The 16,038-nt window shown below is 58.5% G+C and overlaps 1 protein-coding gene across 6 annotated transcripts; it reads right to left on the bottom strand.

Annotated features, from left to right (window-relative positions):
• Positions 1–4,396: 4,396 nt before the first annotated feature.
• On the bottom strand, positions 4,397–13,084 carry ZNF467 (zinc finger protein 467). 6 transcript variants are annotated; one of them, XM_064575778.1, is made up of 6 exons: positions 12,658–13,082; positions 10,827–10,937; positions 10,440–10,515; positions 9,821–9,937; positions 8,930–9,043; positions 4,397–6,515 (listed from the first exon to the last, which is right to left on the bottom strand). In XM_064575778.1, exons 3-6 carry the CDS (start codon positions 10,471–10,473, stop codon positions 5,008–5,010), a joined length of 1,773 nt encoding a protein of 590 aa, XP_064431848.1. In that variant the 5' UTR covers positions 10,474–10,515; positions 10,827–10,937; positions 12,658–13,082; the 3' UTR covers positions 4,397–5,007. The 6 variants fall into 6 exon arrangements, with proteins under 6 accessions (XP_064431848.1, XP_064431852.1, XP_064431849.1 ...); XM_064575782.1 differs by lacking the exon at positions 10,827–10,937 and having other exon boundaries at positions 9,821–9,920; positions 12,658–13,084; XM_064575779.1 differs by lacking the exon at positions 10,827–10,937 and having other exon boundaries at positions 12,571–13,083.
• Positions 13,085–16,038: the final 2,954 nt, after the last annotated feature.

The following is a 16,038-nucleotide window of genomic DNA, read 5'->3' as shown; positions in this document are numbered from 1 at the left end:
GGGCTGCATTCCATCTAAGATCTCCCAGTTAGATCAGCTGGAGGTTAGGAGATTGGGATAGGAGGAAGGTGGGAGCCCAGGAAAAGACCTAGAGGAGGGGGACGAGTTTGTCAATCAGGACTAAGTCCCTTGCTCTTATGTGTACAGATCACCTGAGTGGTGATGGCCACCAGAAATCCTGGAAAATGATAGCGATAAGATAGTGGTCCCCAGCCCATCCATTTGAGATGGAGTGGAGCTGGGATACAGAGAGGCCAGAGGACTCTAATAAAGTCTAGGCCACGAGGAAAGCCTAGGTGGACGCCTGGTGGGGTTCAGGCCTCTACGGTGTTTGTCATAACTGTGAACTATTACAATTCAGGGAACCCTGCTGGATATCCACCCCTTCGGTGGTAAGTGAATTTGGACCCCATCTCCCTCACATTCAAGAACTCAGATCTGTGGGGTGGAGGAGAGTTTTCTAACCTGTTGGCAGCTACAGGGATGTGAAGCTCCTTCTCCCAGCTACCAGGACAGTAGGTAGGGCAGCCCCCCCAACCCCCCACTAACACCGCAGGCCTGTATTGCCTTCTCCCTGACCCCAAGGGCCACCTTATTGACATGTGCCATCACATAAAACACAATGCGACGGAGTTTCTGTTTGGGATGAAAAGGTCCTGGAAACATAGCAGTGATGTTTACATAACATTGTGAATGTACTTAGTGCCAGTGAAGTGTATATTTCAAAATGGTTAAAATGGTCGATTTCATGTAATGTAGATTTTACCACGTTAAAAGTTTGGGAATCTCAAACAGTTAGGCGAGAAGGGGGAGGTCACCGGCTGTGAGAGAGCAGGATCGGAGGACCCCACAGGGGCTTCGAGGGGCGCAGGAGAGAGGTTTGTGGGGAGAAGGTGGGGATGGAGCTGTCCTCTCCCTCCCTCCTTGCCTGGGAGCCGGACCCCATCTGCCCAGCTCTGTGTTCAGGCCCTCATCTCCTGCTCTGATCTCTCTGGTCTTTAGAGCCACAGAAATGCTTATGTGGCATTTCCTTGACATTCATCTCTCACATCCAGCGTAAGCTCCTGACGGACATGTGGTGTGGTTAAACACCTCCATGTTTCTCTGTGCCTGGTACAGACGGGCGGGGGAAGACCGGGTACTTGCCACCCAGTGGCTACTGTCAATCTTTGTTTGGAACACGATCGGGGAGAAATAAATTTTAATGAGTTAATAAAACGGTTTGTCTTCTATATAGAAATAGTACATTTGTGCTTTACTTCTCAGAGCATTTTCACATGCTGGGATGTGGTTCTAAGATAAAAATATTGATGCTTTCCCAAGATGGTCATACCTGGGCTGGCTCCCACGGAGGGCAGCGTGGGGGGGTATATATTGTCCGTGAGACCACCACTGTTCCACTCTGCACTCCTCCCTGGAAGCAGCCCTCAGGGATCCCAGTCTTCCCTTGCAGACACATTGCATTTTTTAGCATCATCTCCTGTTTTGATGACCACCAGGCTCGACACTAAATGCCTTGACTATTTGCCAACAAACTCCAAGGATTCAAAGATACACCTTGTCAAGAAGATTCAAGAGAATGGGAAGTCCTATAAATGTCTGGCACATGGTAGGTCTCCCCAAATATGCTGCAGGATCTGAAAGCTGTTCTTTTTTTTTTTTTTTTAAGAGAGAGAGAGTGCGAGCATGGGGGGAGAGGCAGAAGAAGAGGGAGCGAGAGAATCTTGTAGGTTTTTTTTAAAGATTTATTTATTTACTTGAGAAAGAGAGAGAGCATGCATGCTTGCATGAACAGGGCGGGGGGTGGGGCAGAAGGAGAGGGAAGAGAGGGAGGAGAGGGAGGAGAATCCCAAGCAGACTCCCTGCTGAGTGTAGAGGAGGATCTCACGACCCCTGAGATCATGACCTGAGCCAAAACCAAGAGTCAGACGCTCAACTGAGCCACCCACGCACCCCAGGAGCAAAAGAATCTTAAGCAGGCTCCACACCCAGCATGGAGCCCATCAGGGGGCTTAATCTCAGGACCCTGAGATCATGACCTGAGCTGAAATCAAGAGTCAGATACTTGAACCGACTGAGCCACCCAGGCGCCCCTAGAAGTTGTTCTTACCCAAGAATTCCAGAATGTTTAGAGAAATATAAACATTGGTATAACCAACATAAATGTTGCTTTCATGTGTTTGATTTTCAGAGTCTGCGAGATTACTTTTTTTAGCGGAATCACAAGTACAGTGCCTGGGAGGCCTGGGAGGCAACTCCAGAGAGCACAGCCGAAGGGCCGGCCCAGGGCCACCACACTGCGCCTCCTCCCCTACGTCTGAAGAGGCCAACTTCCTCTCAGCTCCAGCCACTAGTCGCTGCATCTTTCAACTTTTCCCAAGAGAAGCTGGAATTCCAGAGTTTCAAATGAAATTTCCAAGTATTGAAAATGCTGCTAGGGCCAAACTCAGTGGCTCCTACTTATGGCCTCAGGGCCACAGTCACCTGGAATCACCTACTCATTCTTGGCCACAAAAGTTAAACTCCCTGCATTCAGACCCACGCGTCCTCCTTCCTTTGCCTCACGGTCAAAGGGACCTCCTGAGCCACCTCAGTCATCCACCGGCACCTTGGTCTCATTTTCTTCTACCTTCTAGGGGACTATGCATTTGTGATTCACCGTTGCAACCTGAATTCTGTCCCCACTGCCCCGGAAGCAGGTCTCAGCAAGGCTGCCAATGATCTCCTTGCTGCACAATCCAGAGGATTCAGAAGTTCTTATTACGTGGTCTCTCAACACCCTTCAGCTGCGGACTTCCTCCTCTATCCAGAAACACTGCCTTTCTTCAGCCCCGCTGTGCATCTCCGGGTTTCCCTTTCCACTCTCTGGCACAGCACGCCCCCAATCTTTCCAGACTTTTCTGCCCACCATCCCCTGAACAGGAGTGTCCCGAGGGTTCTGTCCCAGGCCCCCTCTTTGCTCACTCCGCACTCGCTTCTCTCAGATCATCCACTGCCCCATAGCTTGACAAACATGTCAATGGGCCTCAGACCTCTCTCTGGCCCAGACCCCCCTCCGGAGCTCTGCACCCACATGGCCTGCTTCCTGCTGGGCATGCATTGTTGCCACCCGCTCAGCAGATCCAAGACTGCTCCCCCAGGGCAAGACTGCTCCTCCTCCTGTGTTTTCCGTCTCAGGGGAATGCTGCTGTCGGGTAGTCAGTCGTCAAGCAGAAATCACACCCACATCGCCAACCTCCTTCTCCCTCTCCACACTGACCAACTCATCCCGTGCCTGGTAAGTGTCTCTTCGGTCTTTTACTTCTCTCCATCTCCTCTGGCACCGCCACGGTCCACAGTCCCCACCACCTGTCACCTGGACTGCTCATGGACAGGTGTCCCGCCTCGCCCCCTCCAGCCAACCCATCCTCTGCAAGCAGCCAGTCATCTTTCTAAAATGCATCCGTGTCAACATCATTCTATTCCTGCCCTGCCCAAACCCTTCCATGGCTTCCCACTGCCTCTGGGTAAAGTCTGAGCTCCCTGGTCTGTGCATCGTCGTCCTCTTTCTCGGGCTACTCAGGCCTCTCATTCAATGTTCACTCTATGAGCCAGCGGTGCTGGACTTTGGACCTCTGCATGCACCGTCTTCTCCAATCTCCCCCTTCACCTGGCTCCTCATGCTTATTCTTCAAGCCTCACGGTAGAGATGTCCTCATCCTGCAAACCTCCCTTGACCTTTCCTAGATTTGGGATGTCCTCACCACACCCCCCCAAAGCCCTCTGGGCTCGCCCTAGCCGAGGACTTCTGACATTTCTTGCAAGTCTGTCTGTCTCACTTACTATCCTTTCTCAGTGCCCAGTGTAGTGCTTGGCAGGCAGTAGGCACCCAATAAATATTGGCTAGGGTTATTTTTGGTGATGGTAATGCTAGAGTTGGAAACGGTCTCAGCCCTCATCAACCAACAATCTATGGTAATGAGATAGCTGAATTGTAAGAAAATGAATGCTCTGCTCCAAGTCCTATGAGAGGCACAGGAGAGGTCAGTCCTGAGCCTTCTCCAAGTCCAGCATGTTCCCCAGCATCCTCCCCTCCCCTTCACTGCCAGGCAGCCAGCCAGCCAGCCAGCCAGCCGGCTGGGCACACGCAGCTACAGAGACGTCTGGATCAAACATCCATCAGAAAGACAGAACTTAGGGGAAATGGTGTTGGGAAAGCAACCTTCACCTACTGTTCATGTCCTTCCTCATGCTGCCAGGCAGGGAGGCAGGTGGGGCTGCTGTTCTGAGATCTCCTCGGGAGAGTTCCAGAACCCACGGTGTTGCACGCCATCTCCATGGGAATGGCCAAAGGGCGCCCCGCCCCTCTCTGTAGTCCCTACAGTTTCAGCCTCAATACCTGCTATGAGAAATGCATGTTCATGTTTATTCCATCAAATGTCTGAGCTAGAAGCAGGGAGCAGGACAATGGCTTAGCAATTAGCTCTATTATATTTTCATTTGGTAGAGCCCATTACCAACGCCTGGCTAAATTTAGCTCACCCGGGATAGGAAGGGATGGTCCTTTGGGGGAGGACTCAGGTGGGGTAGTGGATGAGAAGAGTCAGGTGTTCCCCCCTCTGTGCTCATGTAACAGCCCCAGAACCTTCAGATTTTAATTTTAATGACACGTTAAGTACACACATAACCATTCTTTCATTCCCCCTGGAAAGGCTCCTGACCCAGTCAGGCCTTGGGGGTGGGGGGTGGGGCTGGGAGGGTCCAAGAAACAAACGTTCTGATGGGGTCTCTTGGTGAGCTTCTTTCCAAGACTCACGTCTGAACTGTTCCCAGCAAGGGTTCACTCTTAGCATTGTCTTTGTCACAGAATGTCAAAGCTGGTTATCCTTTCCGGACTTTTCTCTCCAGCAAGATAAAGAGGGAAGAACAGCCATCGGGGCGCAGGCCATCGTGCTCAACGCCCAGAAGATCCCCAGCCTGGGTCTCTACAACCAGCGAGCCAAGGAAGGGGCCTGGAGAGAAGAGGGCTCAGAAGAAGAGGGGGGGCGCTGCCACCTCTGTGGGAGCGGGCCAGGCTGGGGCCGAGAGGTCGGCGTCGGGGGCGGGGTGGGCGGCGTGGGCGGCTTCGCCGTGGATGCGCTGGTGGCGCACCAGGTGGGTCTTGCGGCTGAAGCTCTTGCCGCACTGCGGGCAGGAGAAGGGGCGGGAGCCCGTGTGGATGGCCTGGTGGCGCACCAGGTTGGTTTTGGAGCTGAAGCTGCGGGCGCAGACGGCGCAGGCGTGGGGCCGACTGCCCGTGTGCACCGCCTGGTGGCGGCCCAGGTGCGACTTGCGGCTGAAGCGGCGGCCGCACTGCGCGCAGGCGAAAGGCCTGGCGCCGCTGTGGGCTCTGGAGTGCGCGACCAGATTGGGCCTGGAGCCGAAGCGGCGGCCGCACTGCGCGCAGGCGAAGGGCCGCTCGCCCGGGTGCGCCCGCCGGTGCCGCGCCAGGTGCTGCCCGTGGGCTAAGCCGCGGCCGCAGTCCGCGCAGGAGGGCCGCTCGCCGGCGGCAGCGCCCTGGGTCGCCGGGCCGTCTCCGGGCGCGCAGGCCACGGGCTCGGCAGCGGCGGGGTCCACCGTGGTGCCCAGCGCGCACTCGTCGCACCCAAAGGGGCGCCCCTCGCCGCGGTGCAGACGCTGGTGCGTGGCGAGGTTCTTCTTCCAGCCGAAGCTCAGGCCGCAGTCGGAGCAGGAGAAAGGCTTGGGCCCGGGAGGGGACGGGGTGGGGGACGGGGCGGGGGACCCCGGCGAAGCGGGCGCGTCGGGAGAGGACGGGGCGCGGCCGGCCGCCTCGTGCACCCTTTGGTGGCGCACCAAGTGCTGCTTGTGCGTGAAGCTGCGTGAGCACTGCGCGCACTGGTAGGGCCTCTCGCCGGTGTGGATGCGCTGGTGGCGGATCAGGTGTGTCTTTTTGCGAAAGCGCTTCTCGCACTCGGTGCAGGGGAAGGGCCGCTCGCCCGTGTGCGTCTTCTGGTGCGAGCCCAGGTGGATCTTCTGGCTGAAGCGCTTGCCGCACTCGGCGCACGGGTAGGGCCGCTCGCCGGTGTGCGTGCGCAGGTGGCGGGTCAGGTGCGCCTTCTTGCTGAAGCGCTTGTCACACTCGGAGCAGGGGAACGGCCGCTCGCCCAGGTGGCTGCGCAGGTGCAGCAGCATGTGCGCGCGCTGCGCGAAGCTGCGGCCGCAGTCCGGGCAGGCGCAGGGGCCCTCGCCGCGGTGCAGCCTCTGGTGCAGCCGCAAAGTCAGCTGGTCCCGGAACCGCCGCTCGCACTCGCCGCAGCCGTAGGGCTTCTCCGAGCTCGGGGCCCAGCCGGCCAGCGCGAGGCCGCCCAGCGCCCCCGGGGCCCCGGGCTCCAGCTTGTACGCGGCGGCCAGAGGCCCCAGGTCCGGCGCGGGAAAAGGGCCGGGGAGTAATGGCAGATGCTGGGGCCATTCGCCCTCCTCTTCCGCCTCCTGATCCTCCTCCTCCACCTTCACCTTCCGTATCATCCACTCATCCCCTGAAAGGTCAAAAGCAGGCGAGCCAATTAAGCCCCACTTTCACTTAGGCCACGTTTATTTGCCAATAGGAGCACCGCTTCTGGAGCCCCGCAGGCTGGCTCTTGTTCTCTCCATTCTACTGGAAGTTTCCCGGGAATGACCAAATCCGAAGGTCACCGTTCAGTCCTCCTCCTGGGTTCCTTGCAGCCCAGGAAGCTGGTGAGAGCCCCCAGTTCCTCCTGGGTGGGGGCTTTCTCCTGGGCTCCCGCGGGGCTGATGAGTGTTTTCCCTGCCTCTGCAGAAGGCACGGGGGACTTTTGTGCCCCCTGAATATAAACGCTGCTCAAAGTTCAATCCTCGGGCTTCACTCTGGGTTCATCTGCTCACGTAGTTAGCTGCCCCAGAGCTTCCAGCCCCTTCTGGAACCACAGTCTCCCATCAGCTGAGCAGCTCTAACTCCCTTCTAGTGGTCACAGAGTTGCCTCTCCAAGGCTCCCCCTGCCCCTAATTCCCTTCATTCTTGCCTCTGGAGCCAGGTGGGAAATCCCAGTTTAGGAAGAGGAGGATGGAGTTTACAGGAATTGGGGAACCAGTGAACAGTGCCAACCTCTGGAGAAGCGGGGAGCACCCTCTGGGGGAGCAGGTTTGAGGTGGGTCCCACTGGCCCTTTGCCTCTCTTGGGCACTGCAGTGGTCCAGCCAAGAGAAAGGAGCTCAGGGCCCAGACTGGGAGCGTCTACTTGGGTTCTCCTCTGCCACTAGCCAGTAGTGTGACCTTGGTTAACTTACCTCTGTTACCGCTCTGAGCTCACTGTGTTAGTTTGCTTGGGTATAAGAGTTGTGTTAGTTCGTGATTCCTAAACATGGTGCCACATCATCATCTCCTGGAGACTTTTACCAAATGCATCTATGGGAGCAGGGTGCATGAATCTGTTCTCTTTCTTTAAAGCTCCCAAAGTCATTCTTGTTTAAGAACCACTGAACCAGATGAGCTGAGTCCTGTCTGGCTCTGGAAGTCTGTAATAGCCTGAGCACTCTTGGACATGCGCACACAGGCTGCCAGTTAGATTTACTCCCAGTTTCTTTCACCGATCCATCAGTTCCAAACAACTATTTATCCTACTGTGACACTGCTTTCGTTTTCATTATGCCACTCTTCTACTCAAGAACCATCAACAGCTCCCTATTATTTACAGGATAAAGTAAGTTCGAGCTGCATCTGAGGTTCATGCCAACCTAGTCCAACTGTCTTACTATGTCCAGGCATAAATGCTCCTCCGCAGCCAAGCTGGTCTGCTCTAACCCCAACCACACGTTGACGTTTCTGTATTGAAGTCTCTTCTCAGCCTAGAATGTTTTCTATCCTCCACCCCACCATCAGAGCTGATGTCTACACCTCCCTCAAAATGTAGCACAGATCACCAAAATCTTTGACAAATCCAATGCAGGAGGCTCTCTTACCTACCTAGAGCACTTACTGTTAACACCGTTATGCTGCCGTGCAATGTGGCTTTATTGTTATTTGTTCTTTTAATTCCTTATTCTAGTTCATATTAGTGTCATCTCAGCTAGATTTTAGCTCCTGAAAGGCAGATGTCTTGTGTTCCATTTCTGTATGTGTCTAATACAAACGAGGATTGCCACCATTTATTGAGTGCCAACCACAGATGACACATGGTCCATCCACCGTCACAAAGCTTCCCGGGAACCATGAAGTGACTCTTCTCCTTGCTCACAGGTGAACAAACAAGCTCCTGGAGGTGAAGGAGCCTATCTAAAGTCACTGGGCTAGGAAATGGGGAGGAAGGATTCAAACCTGGTCTGTGTCAGCCTAGGGGCAACCTCGTCGTTCCCTTCTACCTAACGCAGCCTGGACCTAGCAGGCCCTAAATAAGCCCCTGGAATAAGCGACATCAGTCAGGCAGAGGGTGCTCAGTGTGGTGGGAGTGCAAGGGAGTGATGGCAGCATTGTGGAGAGAGAAATCAACTGTTGGATCAACCTGGGTTTGGGGGAGATGAGTCCAGTACCGCAGATTTGGAGACTTTGGGGACCACCGAGGCCAGTGGAGATTTGGGGGAGGGAGCTTGTCTGAGGGGGGAGGCAATGAAAAGGTAGGTCTTCATGGGAAGGGTAATTCACGTGGTCAACAATACACACATAGACAGGGGCGGTAGGAGGAGAAATTCAGACTTCTAGAGGACGTTGAGGTGAGGGTGGGTTTCTCTGGGTGACCAGCCTCTCTGAGTCCTGTCATCTGTGATGTGGAGTTCCCTCTGGGGGCTGAAGCTGTACCTCAGAAAGGTGCCAGGGACTGATTCATCTTAGGTTGGAAGTGCCTGAAGGGGCTGCCTCATCAGATAGCAGCCGGGAGTTGACAAGGCCCCTGTCCCCTCTGCCTGGGCCCCCGGTGGGCTGGAGAGATGGGCGGACTTACCTGGGCAGGAGCCCACGGGCTCGGCCTTCTGTGGCACACACGCCTGGCCTCCTCTGCGGGGGGCTTGAGCTTCTTCAGTGTGGGCGCCTTCCTCTGGTCTGGGAGCCTCGTGCCCTGGCAGAGAACAGGCTACCTCAAGGACTCCAAAGACATCCTAGACGGACAGAGGTCCCCGCTGGCGCCATCAAGCAGGGGCTTTTGCAACCCCAGTCCCAGCCCCACTGGCAGGATTGTGTCCCACATCATACTTGCAGGGACTGAATTCCCAGCTGCCCCTGGGCAGCCTCAGGCTCCTTCAAGCAGGAGCAGCTGCAAGCTAAGGCTGTGGGGTTGCAAGAGCCACGAGGAGCTTCTGGAATATGTGTGGGAGGTAGTGGAAGCAAGGAAAGGTCCCTGCCCTGGGACTTGCATGAGACTCCTAGGAGGGGGCTGCAGACCTCCCAGCCACCAGAGGGACCCAAGTTCCAGGCATATCATTGCGCAAGATCAGAATGTCAAGAAGCCAGACATGGGAGCTCCTTGGCCACCTTCCTCACCTCTTCCAAATCTTGCTCAAATCTTACCTTCCCAGTGGGGCCTACTCTCACTGTCACACGATTTAATCATGCAGGCCTCCTCACCCTGCCTTATCCCTGGCCCTCCCTATAGCACCTATCCCCTTCTGACACAGTTTATAAGTACATTTGTTTTTATATTTGTTGTTTGCTGACTTTCTGCCCTCACTAAGATTAAGCTCGTGGAAGGCAGGGATCTTTGTCTGTTTGGTCACTGAGGTATTCCAAATATGGAGGATAGCACCCTGGCACTTAATAGGTGCTCACCAAATACTTGATGAGGAAGGAAGAGGTAGATCCCACCCCGAGCCACTGCTCATGGGCCCCACCGACTTACCAGAGCACGTGCCCAGCATGCTGTCTTCCCTGGAAGGGGACATCCGCTCCTGGTTATTATGGGACCCTTCCCCAGGCTCACTTTGGGGGGCCATCTCCGGCTGTCCCACAGAGAATCCTGTTATAGGCGGAAGGATGGGACCAAGTAAAGCGTCTAATACAGGTGATCAAAGGGAGGGGCTCTTCCCCTTCCCCAAAACAGCTAAGGGACTTTTTCCAACTTGGCTCAGGAAGGAAGGGTCTCTAGCCAGCATGACAGGGGAGAGCCAGGCTCCCCAGCAGCCTGGCCAGGTATCCACCTCAGCCCCTTTGCACTAAGTCAAGGGCAGGTGAAGGAAAAGATAGACTAGATTTAAACATCCGGGTGCTCTGGGGGTCCACATGTGCGCATGCAGTCCGGCACATCCTCCACAGGGCCAGGCATGGAAATAGACCCTGATGGAGCTGAGGCTGCCCTACAGGCCCCGGCCGGGGGGGGGGGGGGGGGGGGGGGGGGCGGGGCGCCTCTGGGGTCTCAGGGTTGCCATCTCCTGAAGACAGCAGGTAGGGAAGCAGCAGGTCTAGGGTGCTGCTGAATCCTGCCTCCCGCCACCCACGTTCCTTGAGTGCTGCTGGCTCACCCAGAGAGCTGAGGGCCTCAAAGGTCTCTCTCATGGCAGCCCAGGGTAGCTCCTCCTGGGAACCAGGCCACACGCCCTAAGGAGAAAACACATCCTTGTTCACATTCTTCTCCCGACAGCTGCCCCCTGGGCCTTGGCTCTGCCCAACGTCTCCCCATCAGCCATCCCCAGGACCTCCAAAGGTGATGTCCCCAGGTACAGGTAAGGGGAATGAGGGAAGATGGGTTTCAGAAAGCCAAGAGATCTTTGAAGGCCAAGGCCAAGGCCCTGAAGCCACTTCCGCAGGCTCTGGTCAGCTCCAAAACTCAGCTGCACCCCTACCCTCAGCTGGCGGGTCTCTGAACCAGGCCCAGCCCACCAGTGCTCCCCACCCCCCAGTGCCCTTGCCTGGGGACGTCAGGAATCAATCGATTCTCTGGGGGGAGGGTGGAGAGTGGAAGACCGGCGTGGGGAGCCGGGAACGTCATCTCCTGGGCCCTCCGGCTGTCACTGCAGGAGCTGGTGAAATAGGAGCCAGCCGAGGGGCGAGGGGCGGAGGTGAGTGTCACTATTGGGCCACCGGTGGGGGAGGCCCTCCGAGGAGGGTCTTTGCTGAAGGCAGGAAATGGCTCTTGCTTCCTCTCCCCAAAACCCTACTTCAAAACCAACGCCCCTCCCCCTCAGGGCTTCCCCGGGCCGCCGCACCCCGCCCTCGAGCCCCCTTCCCAGCTCCTCCTCCAGCGGGTTCCCTTCCCCTCCCCCAGCGGACTCCTCTCTCCTCCCCCCCCACCCCCGGCTCTCTGGCAGCCATCCCTCTGCCCCTCCCTTCTCCGGCTCCCTCTGCCTTCCGCCCTCTCTCCCCGCCGAATCCGGCCGGCTCCCCAGCCCCGCCCCCTGCCCCGCCCCCCGGCTCCTCCCCCTGCTCACAGCCGGGCCAGCCCCTCCCGGCCCCCTCCGGTAGGCCCTCCCCCGCCACCGCCCCCCTGACCCTCAGCTCCGGGCAGTCGCGGCGACAGCCCTCCCCTCCTCCTCCCCCGGCTCAGGGCCGCCTTTCCCTTCCCTCCCGGTTCTCCCCCAGGCTCCATCCCCCTCCCCGGCTGCACACCCTCTCTCTTCCTTTCCCCCTCCTCTTTTCCTTCCTCCCTAACGCCGCCCTCCTCCTCCCCGCTTTTCTCCCTCACCCCGCACTCCCCTCCCCTCTCCCTCTCCTCCCCCACTCTGGTTTCCCTTCCTTCTCCTTTCCTCTCTTCACCTCAGTTCCCTCCCTCCCTCCCTCCCCCCTCCCCAGCCCTCCTCCCCTGTCCCCACACCATCCTCCTCCCTCTCTCCCCACCTCCCTCCTGCAGCTTGCCTTCCCCTCCGAGGCCCCCGTCTCCCTTCCCCCTTTGCCTCCCCAGCAGGCTCTCGCTTCCCTACCCTCCCGGTCCCCAGTTCCTAGAACCGCTCTTCCCCTCCCCCTTCCAGTCCGCTCCCCGAGCTCCCTCCCTTGTCCCCAGGCTCCCCCAAGCCTGGGAGTCTGTGGCTTACGGCTCGCTCTGGACCTTCTCACTGACCCTGCTCCTCCCCACCCCTGCCTCCCAACACACCTCCGCTTCCCTCCCCTCTCTCTCAGTGGCTACCTTCCCCATTTCTGTTCCCCACTGACTTCTACCCCCCCCAAGTTTTCCTCCCGACCAGACCCCTCCCGTCCCACCTCCCCGCCTCCGTTTGTCCCCTAGAGCCTCTTCGCCCAGACCTCACTCCAGGGCCCAGCCCCTCCCCGGCTCCCGGGCTCACCTGTCAGCGCCCTTCTCTCCCGCCCCTCCCAAAAGGCCAGATCCCTTGGCCTCGTCGTCCCCCCTTCCCCCACGGCCCCCCTCCCACACTCCCTCTCCCCTGTCCGGAGACTCCTCACTCCCTCCCTTCGGGAGCCTCCCAACCCTCTCCCACCGACTCCCACCCGGCCCCCTCTCCCCAGCCTCCGCCCCTCCCTCCAGATCCGCGGTCCTCCTCCTCTTCACGACTACCGTGACCACCCCCAAGCCAGGCCCTCTCTCCCCAGCCCCAGCCCCTCCCTCCTCCAGCCCCTGCCCCTCCCCTGCCCTTTCTTGCCCCCCCAACCCCACCCCACCCCCTCCAGCGCTCCCAGCGCCCCCACCCCCGGGGCTGTCACCTGCGCGGAGCGGGCAGTGACTGAGTGTCGGTGTAGAAGGGGAAGCGGGCGGAGCCGCCTGCCGCTGGGCGCCTCCACGGCCCGTACCTGGCGGGCTGGCCGGTCGGGTCTCCCCGCTGCTGGCGGGACCCAGGCGCCCCGGCCTTCTGTCCCGGCCGGTTCTGCTCGCAATGGCGCCCGCTGCCTGTAGCTCGGGTGCCGACTGCCCGAAAGACTGACAGACTGACAGCCCCGAAACTTCGCGGGGAGGGGAGAGGAAAAGACGCGGAGGGAGCGGGAGCGGGGAAGCGGCGCCCGGCAGGGGGGAGGGGAGCGCGGAAGCGGGAGGGGAGCTGCGGGGCACCCCGTGGGGGAGGTAGGGGCAGGAGGGTGCTGGAGTGGGGTCGCAGGAGGGCGCACGGCGGGGTTAGGCGTGCAGGTGACGATGTGGAGGGACGGAGGCCCAGAGTAGGTGATGGAAAGTGGGAGCCTAGGAACGAGGTGGGGGGGAGGGAAGAGGGGGAAGGGAAGGGAGGAGTGTTGGGGGAGGGGTGGAGGAGGGAGAGGAGGCAGGGAGGAAGGGCACGCGGGCGGCGCGGGAGGGTGCTCGCAGGCGCCGAGGGAGGAGCCAGGGGAAAGGTGGAGCGCGAGGGGAGGGGGTGCGGTGGGGAGGGGAAGAGGAGGGGGCGTGCTCGGAGGAGGAGAGCCAGTGAGTGTCTGCGTTGCTGTCTTTGAATCGCGAGTCCCCCCCCCACTCCCCCCCGGAGCGTATCTGTGCGGCGCTTCGTCGCGGTGGGATCGAGTCTCCCGACTGTCGGTCTGTGGGGTCGATTTGGGAAACCCCGCCCCCGCCCCTGCTCTCCACCGCGATTCCACCGGGATCCGCTCAGACCCACAACCGCCGGCCGATTCCGGAGGACCCGATTCGACACCCGCGGCGGGAGTCGGGTCACTAGGGGCCGCGAGGGGTGGTCGAAGGAGACCGAGCTGGGCCTCAGTGCCCGCCGAGAACGGGCTCTTTGAAACAGAAATTGGGGTGGGGGGCTTTGAGCCGGGTCCCCAGGGAGAAGGCGGGGCTGGAGAGGAGGCTCCAGGGGGTGAGGCTGGAGACGGGCTGGGCGGAGACTCAGAGGGCGGGGTCCCGGGGAGGGGGCTGCTGGGAGGGGAGAGTTCTCTGGGCGGGGTGGGAGCCGGTCCTCCTACTGGCCTGGAAACCTGTACCAGTTAGGTGTGGAGGGATGCCCTCAGCCCTTAGATCCGGTTTCTGGGGGGGACTTGGGGTCCCCGCCCGGGTTATGATGGTTTTCTTCGGCCTTGCCACCCAGGCACCTGACTCCTTCTGAAAGCTCCCTATATCCTGTCCTTGTCCAGCTGAAATGTGGGCTGGTTATTCCAGGCCCCCTCTCCCATCTCTCTTTCTCCAATCTCCCCTGGCTTCCAGCTTCCTCCCTCCTGCCCTCTTTAGGGGAAAGGGGCATTGTGACTTGTGTTTCTCCCCATTCCAAGTGTTGCCTTATCACCTGCAGTTAAAATCCAGAGCTGGGAGGGAGTCCTCCAAAGAGAGGCACAGCTCACAGCCGGGGCACCATCAATATTCTTTGCCGTTTAGGAGAGGCATGGGAGCGGGTGGTATCTGGGAGAGCACGGGGTACCTCGGAATCAGCTGGGAAAGGGTCTTCAACCTCCTGGATGGGCTCCTTCAGCTAGTCAGTGCCCAATGGGCTCATGGCCCCGGGAGTAGATGTCTCTTTGTGCTAGGGTGGGGCATGAACACTTGTGAGACCTGCAGAGGGGGTGTGAGCATGTGAAGCAACAGGGGGAGAGTGGATGGGGTACGTGTGTGAGAGTTTGGGAACAGCAACATGCTCATGGCCCAACCCTGGCCTTTTCTGAGGACCCCACCTGAGAGCTCCCTGAGGGACTCACTGCACCCTCTTTGGGCCACAGGACCAGTGGTGGGCCCAGGAGAAATGCCTAGATTGGCTCTGGTTCCCAGCAGCTTCCTCGCCCGAGGTGGGGTAACTATGTGGGATGCTCAGTGGGAGAGCAGATTTAGGGGATGGAGGTTTATGGAATCTGAGGCCCAGGCCACATTCCAGCCTGGGTGTCCTGGGAGTTGGTAACCAAGATGTAACCAGGATTCACCTGGGCCACCTGCTGCCCCAACCGGATACTCAGATGATCCTATCCCATCCGGCTGCCTTGCCCCCAGGGTTAGGGGAGGCTGCCTTCCAGGCCCCTTTGTCTCCTACCACCCCCCCCAACACACACACTTTCCACCCTTGCCCCTCCTCCCGGAGGCTTGCTCTATTCCCCTCCCCAGGCTTCCTGGTTCTGGACCCTAGGAGACTCTCTCAAAAGGAGACCAGAATGGACCCAGCCAGCCACACATAATCACCCCCAGTAAGAGGTTGGACCACAGAGGAAAGGGCACATGCTCTCCCACTGTCTTCCCACAGTTCAACCAGCCTGGAAACTCAGCTCCTTCTGCTCACTGGTCCTGGCTTCACAAGTGCCTACTGCCTACAAGAGGGGGCAGGAGGAGGCAGGAAAGGGAGCAGGGACAGAATCACAGAAGTTTAGGGCTAGAAGACCATATCAGTCATTTGGCACAATAACTTAACCATTTTGTGGGGTCCTAGTTCCTCTTGAGAATGTAATAACAGTTATGGAACTATCCTCAGGGAAATGTGTACACACAATTTCTTTTTTTTTTTTTTTTAGATTTATTTATTTGAGAGAGAGAGAGCAGGTGCGGGGGGGGAGGGGCAGAGGGAGAGAAAGAGAATCTTAAGTAGACTCCACGCTGAATATGGAGCCCTAACATAGGGCCTGATCCCACCACCCGGAGATCATGACCTGAGCCGAAATCAAGAGTCCGACGCTTAACCAATTGATCCAGGCGCCCCTGCACACACACAATTTCAAAGTGGAGCCCCTGAGTCACCCCCAAGCATCCCTGGGAAGCCCCTAAATTTTTTACTAGCAAGGAAACTGAGGCTCACAAAGAGAAGGTGCCTTGTCTGGAGTCCACCTTAATTTATGGCACAGGCTGAGGGTGGAAAATATCAGAGGCTCAGGGTGTCTGGCTGTGGCCTGGACCACATGCACCCCCCCGCTGAGCGCACAGACAGGAGTAAGCGCTCGTGCAAGCACACACACACACACACACACACACACGAGGGGCAGGAAGGGGACTGTTTCCAGGAGAGCGGGCCTCTGAGGGGATTGTGCCGTGTGCAGGCAGGTCCAGTCTGGTTCCGAGCAGCTGGTGCCCTGGGGCATGGGGCTGAGATAAAGCCTCCCCAGCCCCATGGGCCTCGTTCTAGCTGTCTGGCTGCCTTGGACGCATTGAAGCCTGGCTGCTGGAGACTGCAGTGTGGGACGGGGGGGGGGCCAGCACTGGCCTTTCGGCTCACCTGCCGCAGCAGTGCCTTCCCCAAACCCAAGGCTCACAGCCCCCCAAAGGTGACCTGGGCGGGGAGCACC

Source organism: Mirounga angustirostris, unplaced genomic scaffold, assembly GCF_029215605.1.
Source record: "Mirounga angustirostris isolate CCGP_5_RB_7025 unplaced genomic scaffold, mMirAng1.0.hap1 SCAF_12, whole genome shotgun sequence".
NCBI lineage: Eukaryota > Metazoa > Chordata > Mammalia > Carnivora > Phocidae > Mirounga > Mirounga angustirostris.
The sequence above is the reverse complement of the archived record's forward strand: the minus strand, read 5'-3'. Positions and strand labels throughout refer to the sequence as shown.